General features: G+C 42.6%; 2 protein-coding genes across 4 annotated transcripts; one reads left to right on the top strand and one right to left on the bottom strand.

The window, feature by feature from the left end:
• The first annotated feature begins 8736 nt into the window (after window positions 1-8736).
• On the top strand, window positions 8737-9928 carry LOC120897862 (histone H1-like). The gene has a single exon (XM_040302998.1). It carries the CDS (start codon window positions 8864-8866, stop codon window positions 9614-9616), a length of 753 nt encoding a protein of 250 aa, XP_040158932.1. The 5' UTR covers window positions 8737-8863; the 3' UTR covers window positions 9617-9928.
• Window positions 9929-13116: 3188 nt separating this feature from the next.
• Window positions 13117-22666, bottom strand: LOC120893288 (protein transport protein Sec24A). 3 transcript variants are annotated; one of them, XM_040295090.1, is made up of 15 exons: window positions 22528-22666; window positions 18136-19997; window positions 17953-18055; window positions 17746-17872; window positions 17544-17653; window positions 17202-17433; window positions 16964-17121; window positions 16787-16860; window positions 16546-16697; window positions 16193-16446; window positions 15729-16094; window positions 15442-15647; window positions 15267-15364; window positions 15051-15189; window positions 13117-14960 (listed from the first exon to the last, which is right to left on the bottom strand). In XM_040295090.1, the coding sequence occupies exons 2-15, from the start codon at window positions 19968-19970 to the stop codon at window positions 14849-14851; spliced, it is 3966 nt and encodes a 1321-aa protein (XP_040151024.1). In that variant the 5' UTR covers window positions 19971-19997; window positions 22528-22666; the 3' UTR covers window positions 13117-14848. The 3 variants fall into 3 exon arrangements, with proteins under 3 accessions (XP_040151024.1, XP_040151026.1, XP_040151025.1); XM_040295092.1 differs by lacking the exon at window positions 22528-22666 and adding an exon at window positions 22160-22270; XM_040295091.1 differs by lacking the exon at window positions 22528-22666 and adding an exon at window positions 20069-20239.
• Window positions 22667-26611: the final 3945 nt, after the last annotated feature.

The following is a 26611-nucleotide window of genomic DNA, read 5'->3' as shown; positions in this document are numbered from 1 at the left end:
TTCACTGCCTGGCAGCGCGTAGCTGCCTCGGACGATGAGTTTCTGGCATGTGCTTACGGGTAAGCGTTTCCCTGGCAACGTGCCCATGGCGCATCGGCTGAGGGTGCATGCTGGTTCCGGAAGCTGCTGATGTTTTTCGGCAAACCGAATGCGCGCTTCTACGTGGTGCGACAGGAGCTTCCGAACCTTCCTTCCGCTTGCGAACTCTCTGGGCACCGAACCCAGCGTCGTGTAAACGGCGAGACACCGTCTTCGACGAAACTTGCAATCCAAGTTCCTGCTTGATTCGAGTGCAAGTTTTGGAAGGGTCTGCCCTGCTCTTTTTAATAATCTGCGCGTCAACGTTAGCCGTTGTTTTCCGCGGACGACCTGTCGACTTACCCGTAGCCTCGCTACGAATGGCGTTGGTCACAAACGTCCGCGAACGGTCGAACGCCTTGCAGATTGTCTTTATTGAGACGTTCTCACGAAACAGCCCCTGAATATGTTTTCGCTCCTCTGGTGTGCAGTGCTTTCCGCGACCCATGATTATTTTGTGGATTTTTTAACAGCAACCCTACACCTTGACAACTAACTGAAGACTGAAGCGCAAAACGCCTTGGCTCTCCTTTTATACTGCCGCGAAACGCTATCGTCACTCGTACCTCAGTTGTGTGTCGCAACTCGAATGAGATTATACAAAGAAAAGCGGGGCAAAATGAGCATGTTAAGTAATTTTCTTAATATTCCTTTGAATATGTCACAAAACACAATTTTTCTTTCATTATTGTATGCCTCCACCCTTTATCTATGTATTAAAATTGCCACATAGAATGAAAACAACTTAAAAACATGAAAATAATGTAAAATGAAAGTTGATGTTTTACGAGAAGCTTTTTTGACACGCGGGGTAAAATGGGCAGAGCCCTGGGGCAAAATGGGCATATGTAAACAAACTGTGAAATGTCAAAACACTGGGGCAATATGGGCCACAACAACTGCGCTTAGGTGATGGTCTATGCTTTTGCGCACGTTTCGTGAAATGTATTTTTCGTTCTATCTTTTGATTTGCTGGTCAGAAAACCCCTAAAAATTCTTCCAAAAATATGTTATCAAAATTATAACTGTTTTTAAACGTTCAAATCATCAAAATCGAATCTTTTGAAGCTGTGCCTGTTATCATTTTTGAGGCGACAAATACAGCACCATAGCCTCACCAAGCGCCGTATGTCAAAAGCACCTGCCCATTTTGCCCCACGTGAAGCATATTTTTGTATTTTTTGTTATATTAGTAAAAATCCGCATTCAATCGCCTTGCTTTCTTCAGACAAATTGTAAAGAAATATCATATCTTTAAAAATATATCATGAAAAACTTCAACTCATCCCTGTGACACTCGTTTAAGCTTATTTTCGAAGTGGCAAAAATTATATCAATATGCTGCTAAACCTTATTTTGCATTTTTCTTAGATATTTGTTATGTAAGTGTTGGGAGCCTGTGTTTACCACGAAATATGTGCCTCTCATAGGTGACAGTTGCTGGTCACCTTGATGACGTGTGCACCGGGATGCTGGAGAGCGAACGGGAGAAAGGCTCTCTCCTGTACCGACCGTCGACGAGACAGTATCGCTTCCTTACCGTTTTAATATAGGGTAACTGTACCAGTTTTCGGCAGTGTACCTATTTTCGGCAGGGTAGCTAAAAACGTGAAATTCTGCACAAATGCGGTAAAAAATTTCACAAAATACAATTTTGTAGTGAAAGTGTACTTATTTGATATTCACATACGAAGTTTCACACAATTTCATTACGTATTTTCCAAAATATCAAATAAATTGTGATTTTTTTCGGCACCTTTGCTGTCAGCCAATCGTTCGGCAGGTTTTGTGACTAAGAGAATCAGAACAGTAAAACAATGAATAAGTGGTGTATATTAAAGATTTTATGCTTATTTAATTTATTCTAGCTTGTTCGGAATGTTAAAATCACGATAAACAGGTTATTTTTCACTTTAAATGCTGCCGAAAATAGGTACACAGTAAATGTTCATTTTTGACAGCTCAATGTTGTGGGCTCCTGCCGAAACTCGGAACAATAACACACGTTGAATTTGGCTGAATATTCCATTTAATAATTATCAGAACACTACAATGCGTATGTCGACACATAATATGACCTTTCTTGTACCAAATATCACCAATTTTACGACAAACGATGCACTAACTTAAGCGAAAAATAAATATTTGTAAGCCAGTTCGCACCGTACGCTATAACCATCAAACTGTCAATGGCTGCTCTGTTTGAACGTCGCATTAAAATGGCTGTCAAAACGGGCCAAAATAAGCAACATAAAATTAATAATTAAAGTGCTTTTTAACACAAATCTTAGGAAAGTAAGAGTGTTAATTGCTTTAAACATTTTTTTGTACATATTCACATTGATACAAACATTTTCTGACCCGTATTCGCGCTGCCGAAAATAGGAACACAGCCTGCCGAAAATTAGAACAAACTGCCGAAAATAGGAGCAAAATCAATGTTTGCATTTTCACGAATATTTATGAAAAAGGGCTTTGAACCTATTATTTATTTATTTATTTATTATAGAGTATCGAGCCTCCATGGCCTACATACACAATTAAAACTAATGTCTTATAAACTATGTGTTCCTAAAATTAGACGTAATGCAATCTCGAATGACGCTAGTACATTTCGGTACACTAAAGGACAGGTCTACAAAATTTGAAAATAAATTAAAATTCTTGGACATTAATAACAACGGATCCCTAGCACAGAAAAGACGATAGCGAAAGTCAGTTATTAAAAATTGTCGAGTTCTTAAAGGTCTAGTAGGGACATACAAATTTACATGACTTAGCAATAGAGGTGCATCGATTCTTCCAGTTAATAGTTTGAACATAAAAATTCCTTGGGCAACCATTCTTCTCTTTTCCAAAGTTTCAAGCCCTAACAACTGACACCTCGTATGATAAGCTGGTAGCACGTCGTTATGTCTCCACGGAAGCCGCTTAATAGCTACCCGGGTAAATTTTCGCTGGATCCTCTCAAGCCTCTCAATTCTAGTGACTTGCTCCGGAAACCAAGCAACTGAAGCGTACTCAATCAAAGGACGAACAAGGCAACAGTAAAGTGATTTTAAACAGAGAGGGTCATGAAACATTTTGCTACTTCTAATTATGTGTCCAAGAGTCCTGTTAGCCCTAGCAATTACGTCGTCAAATTGTTTGTCTAAAACAAGTTTCGTGTCTAATATAATGCCTAAGTCCCTAACAGTTTCAGATCGAGGCAATAAAGTGTCAGAAAGAATATAATTAAAACATAATGGAGTTCTCGCACGAGTAAACGAAATGACCGAGCACTTACTAACATTGAGTGACAAACAGTTTAAGGAACACCAAAGGTTAAAAACAGAAAGAAAGCCTTGTAATCGGAGACAGTCAATAGAACTACGCACAGGAAAGTACATTTTAAGGTCATCTGCGTACAGTAGCACCGGGCAGTCAGGTATAGCGTAAACAATGTCATTAATAAAGAGATTAAATAATAGAGGCCCTAAAATGCTGCCTTGAGGAACACCAGAGACCCTGCTAAATTCACTAGAGATGCAATCTCCAATCTTAATACGTACTGAACGACGCGACAGATACGAATTCAGCCACCTAACTATGCTGATATGAAAACCAAGTTTTAAAAGTTTGCTAGTCAAGGTATGGATATTGACGCTATCGAAAGCAGAGTGAAAATCAGTGTAAACAGTATCTACTTGGAACCCTTTGTCTAGCTGCTTGTAAGTAAAATGCAAGAACTGCACTAGGTTTGTGACGGTGGAGCGTCCAGGTAGGAAGCCATGTTGCAAAGGTGTAAATATGTTAATAGCACCATGCATTATATGTTTATGGACTAATAATTCGAACAGCTTACTGGGAGCACATAGCATCGAAATAGCTCGATAATTTGAGATGGAAGTTCTGTCGCCTTTTTTGTGAACGGGAAATATCCATGACTTTTTCCATAGGTCAGGGAAGAAACCAGTGCGAAGTGAATTATTAAAAATGGATGCTAGTGGTGAAGCCAATTCATCGATGCATGATACGATAACTATTCCCGGAATGTTATCGGGTCCAGAGGCTAAGGAGGGTTTCAGCTTTGAAGCCATTGAACGAACATCATCGATAGTAAAAGAAGGCAATGAAATGTCAACGGAGTCTTGTGCCACGAAACGTAACGCTTCCTCTACCTTCTGGTTTTGTTCGGGAAAGCTCGTGCAGCTACGCGCAAACAGCTCAGCAAAACCATTACATATTTCTCGCGTGTCAGTAAACAATCGACCATCAAGTGTCATGCATGATGGGAGAGAAGTACGTTTCATCTTACGGTCCATAAAGTTCCAAAATGATTTTGGACATGCCCGAATGGATATCTGGACACGGCGAATGTAATTAGCATACAATTTTCGGTTATGAAACTTGAAGATTCTTGCAGCCTCCAGGAAATTGCTTCTATCGGCTTCATTGCGTGTACGACTGAATATACGATACGCAGAACGACGCATTCTTTCTAACCTTTTAAGGTATCTAGTGCACCATGGTTGAGAATTTGTAAATATTCGTTTAGGTACGAATTGCTCAATAATGTCTGACACTGCTGACGTAAGGTATTCAGAAGCAGCTTCTACATCCATGTTTCGAAGTCCAGTCCAATCAGTGTCCCTCAACGCTTGCTTTATGCTAACAAAATCAGCTCTGGCAAAATTATAAGCAGATACAGCACCAGGCAACCGACAAATAAAAAATATTTTAACATACTATGATAGTTTATCAACCAGAATAACAACACTTTCAAGAAAAATAATGAAAAATATTGATGTGTGAGCAATTTTTGTGAAACTGCTGCACTAGCTTGCCGAAAACTGGTACAGTTACCCTATCGTGTTGTTTATTTATATTATACTAATATTTTAATGTGTTACTTTTAGAAATATACGTTAACCAAAGAACAAAAAAGTAAGGATTATGAAACTTACATGGTGTTCATAGAACACTCTAATGAATACATTGTGAGTATTGGAAAGTTTCTTTGTAGTCAAATAATGCTTAAATTGAGGGTGCCCATGTTGCCCCACATGCCCATTTTGCCCCGCTTCCTCCTAAGGCAAAAATCGGCGATTGCAACTTCAGTACGCTTCGCACTCTTGCCGAAAAGAGGCGAAACAACACCAACACTCTTGGCGATGACACACCTAACGCACGCATTGAGCCAAAAACAACACACACACACACACACACACACACACGCAAGCGTGCGTTTACCAAATGATGAACTAATTTTGCATTTCACACATACAAACTCGTGATATGTGTACTCGTCATACCTTAAATATCTTTTTCCAAGCCAATTATGGGGGCCTTCACGATTCTAGTTAGTTTTTTGTATGGAGTTTGACAGTTGGAGGCTGAAATCGTGTAAACAATCCATACAAAACCACACAAAAAACTAGCCTGCGATTTTCAGTCTAGAAAATTTTAGCCTAAAAGCAAGGTGTTATAAATGACAAGGTGAAGTTGTTCAGAGCAAAATGACATTTCTCGACTTGACATTTCTCTTCCTGGGGCTCCGGTATAAAAATCGGGGAGGGCTGGTGCGGGGTAATGAAATTTGTATGCAGAGAGTGACAGATGTCCCCCACAATGTCGCCCAGCAAAAGCGGTAAAAATCAACCTTCTAGATACATTATCCTTGCCTAAAAGCTAGAATTAGATTCGAGTACCTGCTCGAAAACACGGTGTTCTTTACATTTATCCCAAGGTGCATTAAAGAGATCAGGTGGTGGAATCTGGAATCAAAGTGTATGTAGTCCAGGTGGTCTCATAGCATTTTTTCATAACCAATTTTGAACATCACTTTTTGGCAGAACGGGTGAAAACTTTTGTTAAAACAAGCTTTCTGGAGGCTTGACGAATACTCAAAACACTCTTACAATCTTCATTCAGAAGCAGAAGCGATAAAAATATGTCTTCTTAAATCATACACCTTGGGATAAGCCCACCTGTATATTATACTCAATTAGATAGCTGCTCGAAAACTGCTATACAATGCAAACAGCTGACAGGCTGAAATTTCAGCCTACCAACTTCCACCACCAAACGGAAAGGCCCCCAAAAATAGAAAAAAAAAATCTTATTTTTTTGTCCAGTAGTGTACCTATACTTCTTCAACCTTACATGATGCTTTGTCCTAATTAGTACCACGTACTTTTTCTTCTTCTTATTCTTCTTTGGCACAACAACCGCTGCTGGTCAAGGCCTGCCTGTACCCACTAGTGAAGTGAACTTGGCTTTTAGTGACTTATTATTACCATAGCAGGATAGTCAGCCCTACGTATGGGGGCACGGTCTATTCGGGACTTGAACTCATGACGGGCATGTTGTTACGTCAAACGACTGTACCACCAGACCGGCCTCGTACTTTTTCTACTGGTGTGTTAATCTCAAATTTTCCGCGATCCTCTAAGACTTTCCTTCTGAACAATTCTTGTCTGTTCACTCACTTTAAGCTCGCGCCGCAATATCCAGCTTTAGCTGCTACCATCATGACGTTCAAGAGAAAGAGGCGAAAGAACTCCTTACGAGCCAAAACGTCTATCTAACATATCATCAACAACATGTTTTAGGGTTAGTTGAGCTTATATGCTTCCAACATTAAGAAAATGCTTCTATTTACATACTAACGTCGTTTCGTCGCTTGTCAACACATCAAGCAAGGGCACTCGCTAACAACATGCCATTGAAGCAATCACACCTACTCTAATTTCCATTTTTCCTCTGTAGGGGTTTCAAATCACTAATTAATGTCTGCAACCGTTTCTTTATTCCAAGCTTGCTCAAATACGACAAATACTTTTTAATCTGCTGACTTCTTCATTTGCAAGACGTTTTAAACAGACTAGTAAAACAGATAATGTTGTCTATGTCTAATCAAAATTAACATTATGGATATTTATGATCACCAATCTATTTTAAGACAAAACTTATTCTATATAACAAAGCTGTACATATTTGGTGTTCACCGCATGTAGCTCTTTTTCCAACAAATATGTATATGTCCACTCTTCTATTATTAGTTTTCCATATTTTTTTTATTCATTTATAAATAAATAATGATAACGCCCACCCATTAGCTAATGACACGACCAAAAGACACATCGGCATTGGTTCTAGTTCCTATCGCGGTAGGCGGACTATAAAATTATGTTGTCTTTTACAGATCACATAAAAGATTATAAACAGAAGACACGAATACTTTACTCATTTCCAGGAGATATCTCAAAACCGCATGCCGTTTTACCAGAAAATTTACCCGGTTCGGGTTACGAGAAAATATGATAGGCCTGAATAATGCCAAATGCTTCAAATTGTGTGCATCCTGAAATCCACGAGCGAAAGCGTTCTCTGTTGGATTACAAGGGAACTATGAGTGCTTTTTTTCAAACTTGCCAGTTCAAAAGCTGTGCTTATAACAAAGATCACGCAATTGAACGCACGAATATCCTCATTAAGACAGTCAACTATGCTATATGCTCTTCCGCCGAGATGACTAAGTTAGACATAATGTATGATTATGTGTAATCAATTTTGAGCGTTTGTTTTATTTCGTTTCGGTATGTTTAAATCTTTCAGAAAAACGGCACTATACACTCCATTGGGTCAAGTTTCAGCCAGCACCACAATCATCTAGACAATTTCCTCAGGAGCATCTAGACAATTCATTCAAATTTCGCTCCACATGGTGATCATGAGAGGCTCGTTGTATCATGTCCTCAATCAGACTGTTAGAAGACATCCTCATAAAAATGCCTTGAGTGTTTTTTTCACCTGACTGTTATGTTGTCCGGCCGGATGTTACGCCACTGGCTAATGATACAAGCCTCACACCTTTGGTCTGGAATGCTCCCGGAATCTAATAACAAACACATTGCATGACAATTACCTGTGGACTACTCCGACCACATTTCATGCCGATTGTGGTTCCTTGTTCCTAAATTGCACCGATCCTGTGACTCGATCCACATCGGCTTCCATACGCCATCCGTAGCATATCATCTCTGACGCACATCTGTCAAACGCCACGTAGAGCAAACTTTACTTGCATTGCCTTGGTGAATTGTGGAACATTATTGATCATATCGAAGTTAATACAAGTTTAAGTACGCATTTTTTATCAAAATTTTCATTTACCATTCATAAAAATGCATAGAACATGAATTATTTCTTACTATCTCGATACACCAAGCCAACCCAAACAAGCAAACGTCACTCGGTTTTCGATCGATTTGACGCTGGGGAGATGCATTTTGTTTTGCCATTTTAATACACTTTGCTGCTACCATATATCGTTCATTTGATGTACTTTGGTAGGAAAAATGTTAAACTCACTATTTTACCACTCTTGAGGTGTCGGAAATGCGGTTTACAAGAGATATACCACAAAACATCCCATCCTATCGCTGCAGCGTCGCGCAAATCCGCACTTCTATCGCTATTTTCGTCTTCTGTAGAGATAGTTTAGAGGTAAACTATACATTTTTAGAAAGCCTAACATTTTGCCAACCCGAACCAATCATCTTATTCAAGTGTTCAGAGCAAAAATGTGGTTATTTTCGGTAGAAAGTACAACAGTATTTTTGCAACTTTCTTTGACAACCGCATCGAAAATCTGACATAAGCTTTCCATGTGTTTCCTCTCGAGTTCCCAAATTCGAGTCACCCCCGAGCATAGGCGAGCATAAGCATAAACATAAACATTGCTGTGTCAGTGTGTGAGTGAAAGCGAATAACCCCTCAAACAAGCGCGAAAGCAACTACGATGGCCGATTCCGCAGCGACCGAAGTCCCGGCTGCAGCAGCTGCTGCTGCCCCAGCCACCACGGCCAAGTCACCGAAGAAGCCAAAGGCGGCCGCCGGCCCCAAGAAGCCCAAGCAGCCAGCGGCACATCCTCCGATCAACGAGATGATGCTGGCCGCCGTCAAGGCACTCAACGAACGCAACGGTTCCTCGCTGCAGGCGATCAAGAAGTACGTGGCGGCCAACTACAAGGCTGACGTGACCAAGCTGGCCACTTTCTTCAAGAAGGCCCTCAAGACTGCCGTCGCCAACGGCAAGCTGGTCCAGACCAAGGGAACCGGTGCGTCGGGCTCGTTCAAGCTCTCGGCCGCAGCCAAGAAGCCAGCGGTAGAGAAGAAGAAGAAGGCAGCGGCCCCCAAGAAGGCGGCCTCTGCCGCGGACAAGAAGAAGAAGACCGCAGCCAAGAAGCCTGCCGGAGAGAAGAAGGCCGCCGCCAAGAAGACCACCAAGAAGGCTGACGGTGCCGCCGCCAAGAAACCGAAGGCCGCCGCAGCTAAGAAACCCAAGGCCGCCGACGGAGCGAAGAAAGCCGCCAAGAAACCGGCAGCCCCGAAGCAGAAATCCTCCAAGCCATCCAAGGCCGCGGCTGCCAAGCCGAAAGCACCGAAACCAAAGAAGGCAGCAGCTCCCGCCAAGAAGGCCGCCGCTCCCAAGAAGGCTGCCGCACCCAAGAAAGCCGCTGCCCCCAAAAAGGCAGCTGCAGCCAAGAAGTAAACCACCTACTACACGTTATACTGCATGCTTCTACGACAGCATTGCAATAACGCTCTCTTGGTTCCAAGCAACAGTCCTTTTCAGGACTACAAATCGAATCATTCAAGAACTTCATCATTTCATTCGAACACCTTCACGCAATAGCAATTACATAGATCGGCGGATTACTCCTGCTCGCTCGCATACTGAATGGCTTGTTCAGCTGACATGCCATCAAGTTTGTTGTCGTTTCTCTTTCTCTCGTTTTAGATTACATTTTGGTACGCACAACAGGAATTCATCCCAACGGCCAAGCCTTAAGGCCAGCTCGCACATCGTCTACTTATTCTCAACTCCGCTGTGATTCCGAAAAACATAGGCAAAACTACATGGATGCAGCAGGTCCTGCATGTCGAAGTATAGCGGAAACGTCTTGTACAGGAGAATCGAACCTTCAAGCGTGTTCCAAGCTCTGCGACCTCTTCATTTCCGCAAGTCCTAAGCTCTGAATTATCAGAGTGGAAAATTTATGGCTCTGTTTGAGAAAATGACGCTCATCTATTTTGGCTCCATCCCAACAATGTTAATACCCAAGAGCAGGTAATGACGGTTAGTGCATGTTACGACAATGTCCAACGAAACCTCACTATGAACATGCTCTCTAGCGACGTACTCGCGACGAACATGGTTTTTCTGAGATTGAGCCAGTTTTGCCATACGCCACTATGGGTCGAATGTGCCTTGAATGGCCTATTGGTACCCTAGCCGTTCGGTACCATTGAAATCATTTACGACCGGTCCAACGATGGTGCCTACCCGCAATGTACTGTACTACTCAAATTAAACGGGCTCATCCAAAATTACATTTCTAACTAACCCATCGTTTGAGGTGCCATATTACATTGAAGGTAGTACTGATTTGACTGATGTAACATTAATCATGTACTTGTACTGCTACAACCTTACATGATGCTTTGTCCTTACTAGTTTCACGTGCATTATCTGTGGTCGGATCATTTTTTCCCCTTGTTTTATAGAGACTTTGAGCCTCATTCGCCTCTTGATGATCGGATCATCCTGACGCTCTGAATTCATGCCGATCTTTTTATTTGAACTTTTGCATGAACCGGAACCGGATGAATTGCATGGGATTTGTAAATGTGAACATGGATTTTTTTAATTAGATTATACACAAATTAGGTTTTTTTTGTTTATTGTAATTAAAAACTTGTGAATTAAAATATTGTTACTCTTCTCTTTAAGATTTTCTCTGTTAGCTTTTGGACCCGATCTCATACATTGTTTTCTCTGCAGAACGGCCTAATTGGTTGTATCACGAACGCAACGAAAATTTGTTCGTAAACAATAAATACTATTTTTGAAGATCCAAAAAAGAAGAAACTCTCAGAAGATGTCAGAAAAAGTGGAAATTAGACCAACCGCCGATGAAGATTACTATGGAAGATAAGAATTGAAACCAAGATGTCAGCTCATGACATCTTAAACTCCCTAGTGCAGCGGTAAAGTACTGTAGCGAGTCGCATACGGTTCTTTGCTGTTTAGATCTTGGCTCTTTAAACATCATATATTTCATAGAATTTGCAGACACCCAGGGGCGAAATAAACACTAGGCAAACTTAGCTGCCGCATGGTGTTAATCCAACACTGCAAGACACTTTGTCTCTTGGTGTATTCAGCTTGGCTGTTCAGGTTGAGTCGTTTTGGTTGCAAAGATGACACGGTGTATAAATGCTTTTTGAGGATTTTTTCCATGCAAGGCTCAAAGATAGGTGCTCTTGTTGCCACATCGAATACAAAGGCGTCGTCGCTGTCAACGATCAAGATATATGTGAAACTTTCGCTGCCAGATTTAGTGACATTTACAGCGATCATAATACTGATGATAGTAAAATTGAACGGGTATGACGCTCGAAATAACATCATCAATATACAGATTCTTTGTGTGGACACGGAAAGTGTTAAAAACGCCTTAAACAAGCTGAAACTGATTTATTCTCCTGGTCCGGATGGAAATCATTCGTTGTTGTTAAAAAAAAGGTATGATACACTAGGTCATCTATTAGCGCGTTTATTTTAGTTGTCATTGAATGAATGTAAAATACCTGAAATATGGAAAACGTCGTGTATGACTCCATTACTTAAAAAAGAGACAGAAATAAGGCACCAAGCTATCGGGGGATCATTATGCGCCACCTCTAAAGTGTTGGAACTGATTATTATACATCAAAAGCTACCCAAGTAACAAAATCGACATGCTTTCTCATTCTACCCAATAGATCAGTAAACCTGAGAGAGCGAGAAAGCATGTCGATTTTGTCGCTTGGGTACATCACTAGTGATGAGCAAAACGGCTCCGAAGCCGGAGCCGGCTCCGACCGACTACAAACAATTTCGGAGCCGGCTCCTCACCAACAGCTCCAGAGCCGACTCCGCACCCACGGCGCCGGATCCGACTCCGTACCCACGGCGTCGCAATACTGCAATCACATCGTCTGTTAGCTTCTACACTTGCGAGAAGATATATTCGTGTTTAACGCTATCGTACAATGGACGTCATACGAAGCGTGAACTTTAGAGTGAACTGAATTTCAGCCATACAGCCCTATAATCTTTTGACAGGAAGTTTACGCTCTCCCATACAAATTAAGTGTAAACTTTTTGAGTTTACGGCTCGTGTGACCTCCGTATATCGAACCGTTAGTCCGGAGCCGTTGATTCTCCGACGGCTCCGCAGCCGTTGGTGAGCTCTGAAGCACCCATCACTACTATGCACTACATCTTTACACCGGTAGAAAAGTTTTATAGTGTTGTATTAAGTATTATCAGAACAAACGCGGAATTATTATTATACAATAATACCAACTAATGTGAAGTAAGACAAATTGATGCAAAATATGAAAACATGAATTAATTGGCTAGGTTAGCTCTACGTAACAAACGCAGTTATAAGTTTTCCATACTCACACCATTTTCATCTTTTTGTTTGGTTTGTTTTTTGTACTAAAAACAAATTTGCGAATAGCAATGCACTATAATCTACATTACAGCCACCACACATTGTTTCGAGTCTATTGCGGAACGACACCACGAGTGCGTAGTAAAAATGAACAAAATGGTCGAATTTTGCACAATACCGTTGCGTCGTTTGAAACCGTGCTGCCAACTAGATCAATAATTTGGTCGTGATGACGTTTCACCGATGTTCGAATTGATCGACTTCGAATAGATTTGTTGCTGTCAATTCAAATATTATAGAATAGCATTTAAAACAGTTTGAAATGACAACGATAGAGGCAGGAATGTGATACTGATTATATATTGACCCGCTTGCAGCTTGTAGTAAAAAATAGCTTCAAAAAGATGACGAAAAATTGCAAAAATGATGACGTATTTTTTCCCTCTCCTACATTAGGGACAATCGCTTGAACACGGCTGGCTAAACATGTCGATGTTATTTTCTCAATATTAGAATCAAACATATTACATTGCAGAGATGCAAATTACATGCCAAACAAATTTGCTGATTGGTATTTTATCTCATGTTTATAAGCCTTACTCGTTACAGATACATTACACCAAATTCTTCCACTATCCCGCACTACATAAATTCCTCCCCGCTAGCTTATGTCGATTTGTTTGTCAACCAAACATTCTAACTAACAAATGTGATCTAGTTCTGGCATACCTGCATTTTGAATGTTCGCAATGCGTCACGCGTGTTTCTCTGCATTTTATCTCACACTGGACGGGCAAACCGAAAGACAAAATTAAACAACGGCAGCCTACATTAAAACGGAAGGGCGTTTTTTTTCCTATTGCAGCGCAACCTGACATCTTGATTAAGCTACGTTCTTACAAATAGGCATGAATAACTTAGCAAAAAGTATAATTTCAAACAAAATTGCAAAAGTACGCATCATATGCGACTAAACTTTGTTAGCTTCTCAACACTGCACTGAACAAGCTGTAAAAGAAACAGATTTTAACGGTTTGAGAATGAGAATTTTTTATTATCTAAACCACAAATAAACCTCATCATTGGACTTCTGGTCTGGTTTTGGGCAGGGAAAATGTATAGGGCACTGAAAAACAACACAATCAACCCTAGACTGAAGTTAATGATTGAACCTGTATGAACATATAGTATGTAAGGCTAAGGGTTATGTATAGAAGAGGGACAACATAGAACTTTAACATGAAAATTGCATCGGTGTAGATTTTGGTTTTTCAACATCTAGGGTCGTTAAAGAACCCACATTCTTCGATAGCGTTGTAACGTGCGAATAGTATTTTGAAAATTATTTCATAGCAAACAGCTCGATCATTACGTGTAATTCTTATTTCCTTGCTGTCCTGCTCGTTCGTACGCGCCTGGTGATGGCTGCCCAACCAACGCCTGAGTTTCTGCTGTTTCGAATAAATTGTCTAGTATTAGGAAAACGGTTCATTTGACTACGCGAGAAAAACAATCAAATGTGTAATATTCCCGATCTCCTGTACTAAAATGTCTACAACGTTCGCTTGCATATAACATTTTGATTTGGTTCGTTGGAATATGCCATACATTATTGGGTACTTGTTTTCTGTTTATTCATTATTTGTTTCCTAAATTAAAACTAAGATATCATACCTGCCACACTAACTATTCTACTTGCTGATACACCATGGTGTGTCCCATTACTGCTGCTGGTTCACAAATTTCCACTTTCCATTTTTTGTTCAAATTGTTTATAACCGTCTGCTTAATGCACTGTCGGGCTTTAATACGCACTATTTGGGATTATAATAGATCAACCCATGCCAAAGCAATATCTCTACACACACACACACACACACACACACACACACACACACACACACACACACACACGCGCGCGCGCACACACACTCTCTCTCTCTCTATTATGCTAGCTCGTTCCGTTTTGAAGACCTGTGTTTATAGTTTCGGGACACTTCTGTTGCAACATCGGTATTTTAAGAGTTTTAAAATCGATCGAACTTATGTTTGAATGTCGCTACCTCACCATAGCTACACAACTGTGTATGCGAAATATGCATTGTAGGTTTATTGTGTTTGCACCACGAGCGTACCCGCAAAACAGTTCAGCTTAGTAAGTATGCTATATACATACAATGATACCTTTTAGTTGCAAACAATGTTTATCTTTGAAGAGCTGATGTAGAAAAATTCCTCTGATTCGTGGCCATTTACACACTGCACCATCGCATTGTTTATTTTACTTGCGTACTTAAATGCTGCAAAAACTCGTAGTAGGACAGCGAATTTGGATTACGATCGTCTACGAATTTCTCTATCATTGCCGACCTAAATTGGCTGGTATCACTGGAAAAAGAAATGTTCAGCGTTAATCAGTTGCGCGGTACCACCAGTGACTGTACTAGCGAAGCTACGCTAAAAGCTAAGTTTTCTTACCGAATGACTTGCACATACGATGTGTAAGGTTTTTCTTCATTTACAATATCCAAGAAATTTAACAAAGCTTCACTCGCTTTCGTTTCACGACTGGGTAGATCGATGCAAAAATCAGGTATTTCAGCGACTGAGTTGTATCCTACAGACAGGGTGGAGATAAATGTGTAAGTAATTTGCGATCATCACCAAGCAAAACCGCCCTTCACCCCAACTTACCCAAGATATCATGCACTATGCTTGAAGCCACATTGGAGCCGATATAAATATACATGTACGGACCGCAATCAAGTAAAAACATCGATCGAGAGTCTAGCCTGGAAAAGGGAGAAAAGCAATCGTAATATTAAAAACAAATCTTCTCATCCAACACTTTTCATGACTTGATATTTACTTCTCGGCTGATAAGTGCAATCGTGGCGGCTCTAGCTTGTGTCCGTCATCGACGTAACCACCGTTACCCGATACAAACAGGCAATCTAATAGGTAGAAATCGGGATAGATGTACCGCATCAGTTGATCTAGCGGTAGGGATTTCATTTCACTCATGGCAAACACACGATCGTCTAGCCGTGTGCTCGTGCCCGTGCGGAAAGCAGGCTAAAATTAAAGAGCAATCATTAAAATAAGATCCGAACCGTTCGGGAGGGAAACCCAAACAAGGAAGGCATTGCCACTTACATGCTTCAACATGGCCAGTATGTACAAAGGCAGCAGTCGCAGATTTTCCGGCACCATTAGCTTGCTCGACGTTTGGGCCAGATTTTGCACCAGCCGGAACGCACTGATGATGTCGACCGTCGCATTAATGAAGGCATCTCTGGCATCGGACAGACTGGACGTTACAGAACGATCGACGGCCATCTTCGACAGTAGCCCGACTATGCACTGCGGATCGGCCGAGTACATCACCTCCGACAGGCTTTCCGTAACCGGTATGCACAGCGTGTGCACGCGGATACGTCGCTCTGCCTTGCTGCTCGTGTAGAGCAGGGCCGCTTGGAAGCAAACCGTCTTGATTTTGGTTAAGCTTTCCTCGTACGTTATCTGCAACAGAACAATGCGATTCGCTATTAGCATATGCTTGCCTCGCCGTAGCGTTGTTGATAAAGCGGCTAGACTGTGGAAGTCCGCACAACACGCACCTGCATTCCAAAGCCTGCGTCCGGATTCACGTTCGGCAGGGACAGCAAGTCCGTCGAGCGGACAAAGAAGTTACCGTGGAATGTGTGTATTGTCAACCCCCGAGTGCACCGTACCCGCATCACCGCCTCGAACCCAATCTTACGCGTCAGATAACGCTCCAATGACTTGCGAAGCGTTTTCACTAGCTGCGGCTTCGATTCACTGTACAGCGGGATATGGTGCATGCAGCCACCGCTAAATTTGCTAATGCCAGCTGGTAAACAAAACAACAAATCAACAATAAGAAGAAACAGTTTAGTTGTGCTGTCAAAATGATCCTGGCGTATTCCTTTCGCCGCTTTTTGCTACTCACAAATTGTTGCTAAATCACAGTATTGACTATTTAGTAAAAATACATCGACAGCAATCTGCTGACCGGAGCACTCCAAAGCGAGTCGTTTGTAAAAATCTGTAGCCGGTCCTAGGTGGGCCACTTCCTTCGAGGAACGATTGTTTGGATTTTCTCTGTAGAAAGGTAAATGCAAATGAAACAGTCATTGAATGTAGACGATAACGATCATATTCAATTGAAAACATTATTTTCAATTAAATACCTTGACTGCAGTGCTCCCGGACCGTAGTTGGGTAAACATGTCTGGAACACTGTAACACGTCCACCGGAAGCGCTCTGTAAAAAACAATATTACACATCGATAAATGTTTACGTTTTTTTTAAATAACAAAATTTTATCCTTTTTTGTTTTGTTATTATCAAATGCACACACACTTACCATCAGCTTATATGCCACTTGTAACGCCGCTCCCAGAGCACTATGAGTATCGTGTGTGTGTTCGAATCGCTTGGGCAATTGTTTCAGTAGATCTTTGACCAGCTCTTTGCACGACTTCAAGTTCACTAGCAGATTGTCCGGGTACGGAAGAAACACGTCTAAATGATTAAAAAAAAACAAAACAAAACAAATTGCTTAATAATCTATTGTTCATTTTCCAGGTTCAGTTAACAGTTACCTTCAACATCCAAAACCGTCACCTCATGCGGTTGATTGTATTCTTCAGAAATGTTGTAGAAATGAATAGCACTGTTGTACGCAATAAATCCGACCTGCGTACGGGCATCCCCGGGCAGGGAATCCAGATGCTCCATCAGCGTATTGCAAACCGTGTACAGGTAGCCCGACTGTTGGGCTAGCGATGATACATCTAATAGGAACAGATAGATGGCCGGTTGTGGTGGACGCAGCTGGGAAAGGGTGGATCGTACATTTTTAGTTACGTTTGCCAATGTTTGGAAGACCTAGACTTCTTTGGTAGAGCTCTCGGTCTCTCTCACTATCGTTCTCTCTGCCTTACCATGTATTCTGATGGAGCAATAAATTCGATCGTACTGGACTTGATCTCCGGTCTTCTGGTTGGATCGCCATAGGTTTTGGTAACTGGATCATACTGAAATTCTTCCGGCACTGTATGTCAATAGGACAAATAATATCGATATTAATTTTGTGTACATCGAGCAGTAGTAGGCACAAGTTGCACAAAACAACAGAATACATACGATCGTTTGTACGATAGCAAAGATTGCACTGCCACTTTTTGCTATCCGAGAAGAACACGAATGGATTTATGTACGTCCGGCAGGATTTGCAGCGTACGATTGTGTTGCAGGAGATAACGGGCAGGTTCTGAAAAGCATCAATATGGATAGGGTAAGCGGATCGTGGCTTTTTTTTTGTTTTATTGCCCATTTGTTTATGCCACTTACATTCAAATCCCGAAACGGATGAATCAACAATCCCAGTGGTAGGCGTGATTTTTGCAACAGGGACGATGATTCCGGTATCTTGTTTAGAGTGCATCGGAATATGCTGCAAGGAGTGTGCGAGGAAGCAAGACGCCAAAATTATAAATTCGTTCTCAAGTACAAACAACAATCGACAAAACTTACTCCGGATTGCAATTGGCCGAGCTTTGCAGCGGATTCACCAAATGTATCGACGGTGGTGTAACTCGATCGGTGGGTAAAACGTGTCGATTCTGCAGCAAGTCGACCGCATTGGTGCCCCACAGGCTGTTGAAGCCAGTGCGCACAACATTTCTCGAGTAATCTCGCCCGTACCCACCGTCATCGTATCCCGCCTGATATTTGCTCTGATCGTACTGCTGACGCTGCTGTTGCTGCTGATGCATTTGTTGCTGAGGTTGCATCTGCTGTTGCTGCTGCTGCATATACTGCGGATGGAACTGTTGTTGATTCTGCTGATGCTGTTGCTGTGGTGGCTGCTGGAACTGTTGCTGTTGTTGGGATGGAAATTGATGCTGTGGCTGGGTCTGCACCTGAGCGCCAGGTTGTTGCATCATAGCAGTGTACGGGTTTTGCGGCTGAACCTGACCGCCGCTCGCTGGCGGAGGAGCAGCACCAGCCATTGCCGATGCCGGGGGATACATGGGCCTTTTGTTCAATGGCGTTTGCCCGGCACTGAGTGCTGTGGGCATAGTTGAACCCAAGGCGGTACCTGTCGGTGGAGGAGCATTAAACTTTCCCATCCCAGCGGCTGCCGCCTGGAGCGATGGATTGGTAGTGCTACCAGGCCCATTCGGCATTGGACCTTGAAGCATCGATGATGGCGCCGTTTGTTGCTGCGGCTGCTGTGTATGCTTTAGTGGTGGTTGTGACTGTTGCTGCATTTGTTGATACTGCGCACTGGACGGTGGTGGCGCTTGACCGTACCCCCGACCAGTCGCTCCTGCCGGATGCGACGCAAACATAGCCGCTGCGCCCATTGTACCGTTTGTGGTAGCGGTGGAGGCAACTGGTGGTCCACCACCGTTAACCGTTGGTGGTGCTTGCTGCGACTGCGGATTCGGCGCTTGCGTCGTTGCTGCTCCTACGCCAGCTGCCTGCGCAGCAACGCCCATGGTTGGTGGCCGCTGCAGGCTTAGATCCTGCACGCTGGCGGTTAACTTTTGCACACCTTGCTGCTGTCCGCCCAGTATCGTCGGACCGGTCAGCGTTGGCGTAGAAGCGTTCAGTGGCGTCGACATACCGGATGCACTTTTTGGTGGCGTGTTGATGAGATTGGCTGCGCCGGGCTGCTGTGCCATCTTCGCACTGGACCAATTGTTGTTGGGACTGAGGTTGTAGCCGCTAGCGGTAGCCTGCCCACTCGGGAGCGTCTGAGGTGCGGCTGGTGGCGGTGGTTGAAGTTGACTAGATGCCATCGACGGAAGATTGTTGTTGTTGTGGTTGTTGTTACCATTGGTAGGATAGGGCCGCGCCGGTTCGGACGCTAGTGCCGGCGCCGTCCTGGAGGCTGCCACGGCCGCTGGTGGCATACCATTGCTCCCGAAAGCCGGTGAAGATGTACGCGACGAGGTGGTACTGTTCCCGTTCGTAGTTGCCCAGTTCTGTACAATGTTAGTTCGAAGCTGCGTAGGCACTGCTGATCCTTGCGACGGTATGGGGAATGCTGCGGCCGCCGCTGGCGGTCCTCCGGCGACAGCAGCACCAGCAGCAGTGAATGGCTTTGCTGTAGTGGGCGGAAGCTGACTGTTCGCTATCGCTGGCGGAGGACCATTCGGCAATGTAGGTCCCTTGGATACGTTCGATGCTCCAGATTGTCCCTTATACAGCTGCTGGTCTTGACTTTGCGGCTGCTGGAGTTGTTGTGGTTGCTGCTGCTGCTGCTGTTGTTGTGGGTACTGATACTGCTGACTTTGGCCATTGGAAGTGTGTGGGAAACCGTTGGGCATTCCATAATATTGTGGTGGATAAGACATCATCCAGATGTAGTGGACGCTTTAATAGAGCTAAAATTAAAAACAAAATAATAAATTAGTATAGGAAATGCAAGAAAAACTGTCCACTGTTATTAATTTACTATTAATTTGCACACTGCCCTTCAAGACCCTCAACTTCGTACAACGATATATCGATATGAAACAACATATCGTGTCCTGTCTTAACGTTTCCATACATACATACTTTCCTACAAGTATGAAAATTGTTAACAATTAGTTATGAGAAAAATGAAGTTTTCATCGGAATCGAATTCGGCTAGCGCTTAAGTTTTCTGGAATCGCTTCCGGATAGTAGGTTCGGAATCGATTTCCAGAATCGGAATGGGCTCAGGAATTGATTCCGAAATCGGCTTCGGAAATGGTTCCAGGATCTGGCTCTGGAATCAGCTCCGGAATTGATTCCAATACGGAATTGGAATCGGGTAGGTTCGATTCTGAGCTCCCACCACTATTCAGAATACTTCAGTTTTTAAGGATATTAATGAAAACTTGATTTCCTTAACATAAGTCTCGACAATAACACGATCTGTTGCCATGTAATTGCGATGTAATAAGTTAATGTTTTATTGAAACAAAACAAAGACACGTGTAATAAAAAATATGCAGTTCTACGCATAGCTGCGCGAGACTTGGAAATTATCAATTCATTAAAAAGAAACAGCTTTGCATTCGTAATGTGCGTTGTACTACACAAACACAGCCAAAAAGCAGCTCCTCATCTCGCGCAAATGTTGATCTGCGCTGCCCAGACTGTGTCACTACCACAAAGGGACAGTGGAACAGACGGCTTATTCAGCAACCTTGCTAAGCGGCCGTAGATAAAGTGCTGTTGGTGACCGTGAAGATCCCAGGGAAAGACGGTGAAATGAACTTCCTTCAACCCGCACGCATATGTCGACTATTTGCGAAGGTTTTGTTTTATTTTAAAGAGAACCGATGTGGACAGAAGGTGAACAAACGTTGCTATCAGGAGGGGTAGCAATTATTTCTTATCAAAAATTGACGATGCGCGATTAGGCGACTACTACAGAGACTCCCTTTACCTCGTCTCGTTTTCACTCGGCTCGAACACTATGAGATGCACATGTATAGCCACGTGTTTAATTGCTACGTGTAGGGCCAGCTTTCATTGATATGGTTGTATTGCAATATCGCGTAAAACGTACGTTCTACGTGATCAACGGTAGTAATACAATCATCAGCGGTTGTAATTGAATGCTATCCATGTATTAGTTGCCCCTGTTCAGTTCCAGTGGAACAATCATTACCAAGATGTGCGATTCATTAGGTGAGAATCCAAATTTCGTGTGCATGATGACGTAAAATTATCTTTAATACTTCAATAAATGTAAACAAAAACTGTGAAAACAAAGCAATCTAAAGTACAGCGCAGCCTTAAGCTAACTGCTGAGTCATTATTGTGCTGGTGACGCACGATCGCACCACAGCTGAGGATGGGTAGGTAACTGATGCGAGTAATACAAAGTGAAACTGCTACGTGATCGTAATTCAGCTGTTTGTTACAATATTTTGATAATATTGAATGCCATACATATTGTGCAGCTACTATTTGTTGAAATTATAGCAAACTTTCGCATTTTAAGTTAATTGAACACTATCTCTACAAGTGTTCTCAATCGCCAAAAAAACTGAAAGGTTTGCTTGACACACTCTCGAGGTCAGGCAGCTCTAGACAATGCAGAGCAGCAACAACATCGATCATAATTGGTGGCGTCCTTCCACCATGTTAATGACCCAATTTGTGCCGAACAAAACGAAACGTTCCTTTATCGTGCACAGATACACACACACACACACACGCAGCCAGACAAATCGACAAGGGCAAACGGAAATCCCAGCCAGTGTATTATGAATCCACTCTGCAAGTGAGGAGGACGACAACGACTTCATTCAAGGAACAATCTGGCCCAAACCCTGCCCTCTGTCCGTTTAACTCAGAGACACGTTAACCCTCGCTTCACACACAACGCAACACACGCTCACACACTAGTATACACACATACGCACACACACACACACACACGCACGTCAGTAATTGAATGCAAATCGCAATACACGTTCAAACGAAATCATCCTCATTCAAGGAACCACTGCACACGGAGGGGTTACAAACGGGCCTGCTTCAATCAACTGCAACTTCACCACAGTACCATGGGAATCGATTCGGGTGGGTAGATTGTCCACTCTTGCACTATGCAGCAATATAGCACGTAAGGCTAGTTGCAATATCATTTCACAATGCGCGACACCACCGAAACCTTCACCAGCTTTCGAGAACAACCTACTCCGAGCGAACGACACCACTTCCAACTCATCATGAATCGAGCCAATTTTTTTTTTCGTAATCATTTTATACACTGCCAATCGAAAGCAAGGAGGAGGGAGGCACATTCCACAAACGCAGCGAACGACACACATCTACATCGCGCTCGCTGCAGGATCTGCACTTCGTTAGCACGGAACGCACATTACCCAGCTGTACTATCAATCGCGTTCTATCAATCGTACGAATGCTTACGTTTATTCGCTAACGTGGCGTGTAATTTCGGTGAAAACTATCCGCACTCTTGGCCACTATCGAACACGGGAAAATAGGCACCACCAAGTTCCGAACTGCGCGAAAGAGGAAAAGATGCGAAAATGCGACTTGACAGCTATGTTACGTGGCCACGAGCTGACGTTGTCATGCCTGTCAACTTCCACGGCGCACCCAAGGTACAATTTTCAATAGGTAAAATGGTTGGTTTTTGGTCGTATAGTGGTTGAAATAGCACATCATTCTGTTTTTGGAGTTCGGAGAAACAATCATTTGTTACTTTTCATTGGATTTCATTAAATTTTAATTTACAACTGCCAAAAGAAAACCAAACAAGCGTCTTCATCACCAGAGTGGCCAGATTATTTTTGCGGTTTTCGGTAGGCGCATCAACATTTTATCGGTAGTTTTCGGTAGGCTTTGAAGTGTTGAGCGTGGGGGGGGGGGGGCTTGTCGTAGATGGAAGCTAATCTGTCCCATGAGGAACAGCACGAGAAAATAACATCTTTCATTTATTTAAAGGAGATAGATTAGATTTGGTTCATAGCGCCCGCTGCGCAAAGCGACGGAAGAAATCAAGGCTGGTTTGGTTTATTACGGTGCGCGTATGATACTGCACCTGTCTGTCCAGAATCTGGTGGCTTGTTGGTTTCGAGTCGGTATCATGACTCCGTGCGACCGGCACTGCCTTGGAATGGGTTCGGATCGGTAGGTTCATGTTTTGGTCGATTGCATTCCGTGCATTTGTCGCGTCACAGCGGTAACACGGCAGCAACAAAGATAATCCAATCTCTTCTCCGGGTGTGGGCTGTTACGCTATGTTATTCCTCTTCTTCTTATTATTATTATTGGCATAATGGCCTACGCGATCATGCCGGCCTTTTCAGGACTTGAGTACCACGTAGCCGGATAGTCACCCCTTGCTACGGCGGACGGTTCATACGCGGTTAGAACCCACGACGGGCATGCTGTTAAGATGTGCGGAATGATGGCGGTGCCGCGGGCCCGCTCTTATCCAGCGGGCAACTTGCATACTGCCACACTGTCTCCTGCTCGATGCATACGCTGCAGGCAGGGGGAAGGATGCAGCTCCACAATAAAAAAAAACACCGTCATGAACACCTTCCTTTCTTTGACCGATGGATCATAACATTCCGGAAGAAAACACATTCGGCGACAGTTGTGCACGCACACTCACACCCATGCGCATACGACTCAGCATATCTGTGCAATCTACAACATATAAAAGGAAAATCATAGTGTCACATAAACTTAAGCTTTATGTAATTTGGTTTAAGCTTTCCTATGCACGGCCATGGCCACCTGTCTTGCGTGCGCTACTTGGAATTAGGGTTCTGCGCGTTGCACAGCAAACCCTCCAACGTGAACTAGCGATTCCTTAGTCATTTGTACATTGCAGCGATTGAACTCATTGCGCTTTTTTGGTTTGATTTGTGAAAATGCAACTTCATCGCCGCAATGTTTGTTAACGGTTTTTTTGAGCGCCACAACAGCTCGCGAGCATTGACCATACGCGTGAAAGAGATAGCGCTATGGAGGGAAAAAGCACGGACGACGACTGACAGCGATTGGCCGTCTGACGCACCAACACATCCAAACCTTCGACAGCGCGCTCAGGTAAGGGGTATGAGGCGGTGCCAGGGACGGGTAGCTCGAAACGCTGCTCGACAAATTTGCCGTAGGAGGGAAAAAGAAAGCATGAGAAAATGCGCGAAAGGGAATGATTTCTTCCGTCGCTTTGCACAGGGGGATGATGAGTTGTAATACGCCATCTATTGATCAAACCAATGAAGCTGTGGAGCTTTCATTTTTTTCTATGGATATTCAATTTTCCAGTCGTTTAAGCTTAATCTGTGGCGCTTGGGAAGTCCTATACATTTTTCATGTTCGATGTCGTGTTCTATTGCTGCTAGAGCGCCGAGTTACATTATCTGTCAAATTGCATATAAAATTTTATCAGCGCGTTCGAGTTCATGAAGTGCAGACACGGGCCTTAGTTGTCTCTGTTGAAGTTCTGGTTCTGGTTGCTAGTGATTTCCATATAGAGTTTAATACATTAAGTCAGGGGTCTCCAAACTACGGCCCGCGGGCCGCATGCGGCCCTCAATAGCCTTTAATGCGACCCGCGATGACTGGGTGAAGGTTAAATCAAATAGCTTTCTTTTCTGACTAACCAATCAAAATTTATTTTTTTTTAATTCTGGGAGACGAAAATCAAGATTCAATAAAAGAAAGCTCCAGAAATTTTATGTATTTTGCTAGTATTTTCTTATTAAAACAAGATTTGAACTTCCACCCATTCTAAAGGTAGCGTCAAAATGGTCCTCAACATAGTTGATTGTGAAGCAATGCGGCCCGCGAACTGAAAAGTTTGGAGACCCCTGCATTAAGTGATTTGGGAACACATATTACACATGAATGTTTTACAACAAACCAACTTAAACACATACGTTTAATTGCTTCCTTTGCACAATTAAATAACATTTTATTACAGGTGAAACACGTTGAGCAAATAAATTGCCCGGGCATAAAAAACTAACTTCAACAACATTGAAGTGGCTGCTTCTGTGGCCGTGTGGCTTAACCCACCAAACTGATAGTTTTTTAGCTTTGTTTGATGGAACTGGATTTTAGTACAAGAAATTGGTGGCGTTTTCGGTATCTTGGTTATATGGGACGGAAGTCACAAGAGGCGATAATTCAAAAAGTTTACGCTTGCTTTGCATGAGAGAGCGTAAACGTTACGTCAAAATATTGTAGGGTTGTATCGCTGAAATGTAGTTTACGCTAAAGTTTACGCTGGATTTGTATCCCAAGCGCTAAAATTCCACTAAACGGCCTCTAAACGGGTTCTAAACGGCTCAAGCTCTCAACCTAAACTGAATATGAAAAGACTTTGTTTAACAGACGGCAAACGACTAAAAATTCTAAAAATAGCATCAAAAAAGGCTGTGGCGCCATCTGTTGGTGAGATACCCATACAGTGGAGCTTTCTTCGCTTTGAGAGCTTTATCCTTCGGTCTACACTATTGTATGGTTTCGCAATGAAGTTATGCATAGCTAGAACTAGAACGGTGATACTATTATTAAAATGCTAAACTCCCATGGAAACCACCAGCACTAAACCATGTAGATCTCTTTGTGAAATTAGATGAACATTTCACCCATCCTGATAATTTTGTATTTTTTTTTAATTTTTAACGAGCTACTATTTGATTTAGCTGCTTTAATAGATTTCTAAACACAATTTTTCACTGAGGTAGGGGAAGTCTAGCAGCCTGTGGCGAATCTTTTTCATGCAATTCAAGCTATCCATCGCTGGATCGATAGCAAAAATATTTGCTTGCAATCTTTTGACAGGCCGAAAAAAACATCATGTTTTCCGCCTTTAAACATTAGTTTTCGATTGCTTCCAAGTTTTAAATGTTCTAACGGTTGTATATTGTGCATGTCTTACAACAAGAACCCGTTTTTTACGAATTATTTTGTTAAATTACGATAATTGTGTCCTGCTAAGATTCGTGGAGTGTGAACGCAAAAATATTGGCAAATCTTTTTTTGACACTTGTTTCTGGTTTAAGGGGAAAGATTCGCAAAGAAAGATATGCCGTGTCTGAGCGTATCTACTGGAAATTAAAAGCGTTGTGTCTGCTCTATTTAAGAAAAAACTGAATAGTTACATACGTATACTTTTTAATTGAGATGTCAGCCATCTTTCTGACGTTCAATGTAAGAGCATGTATACTAAAAATATACGAATTGCAACTGTACATATCTTATAGAATACTTCTACTCATTAGGGGAATCAGATCATAACAGACGTTATATTTAACAAAATGTGAATATTTCTACGTGTCGGAAACGAAAATAACCGTTGCTCGATTTGCTTCTTACGTTTTCTGCATGTTTCCATAAGTTTAGTCGTGTCGTGACATTAACGGTCAATTCAACCGCACTACAGCACTTGACGTAGAAGTATCTGATTTTGCGCAACGGACATTTGCAGCCAACTGTCAAACGTCTGTTGCTTGGGTAGGTCGCTCCC

The sequence above is a fragment of the Anopheles arabiensis genome, chromosome 2 (assembly GCF_016920715.1).
Source record: "Anopheles arabiensis isolate DONGOLA chromosome 2, AaraD3, whole genome shotgun sequence".
NCBI lineage: Eukaryota > Metazoa > Arthropoda > Insecta > Diptera > Culicidae > Anopheles > Anopheles arabiensis.
This window is presented reverse-complemented; position numbering and strand designations above follow the sequence as displayed.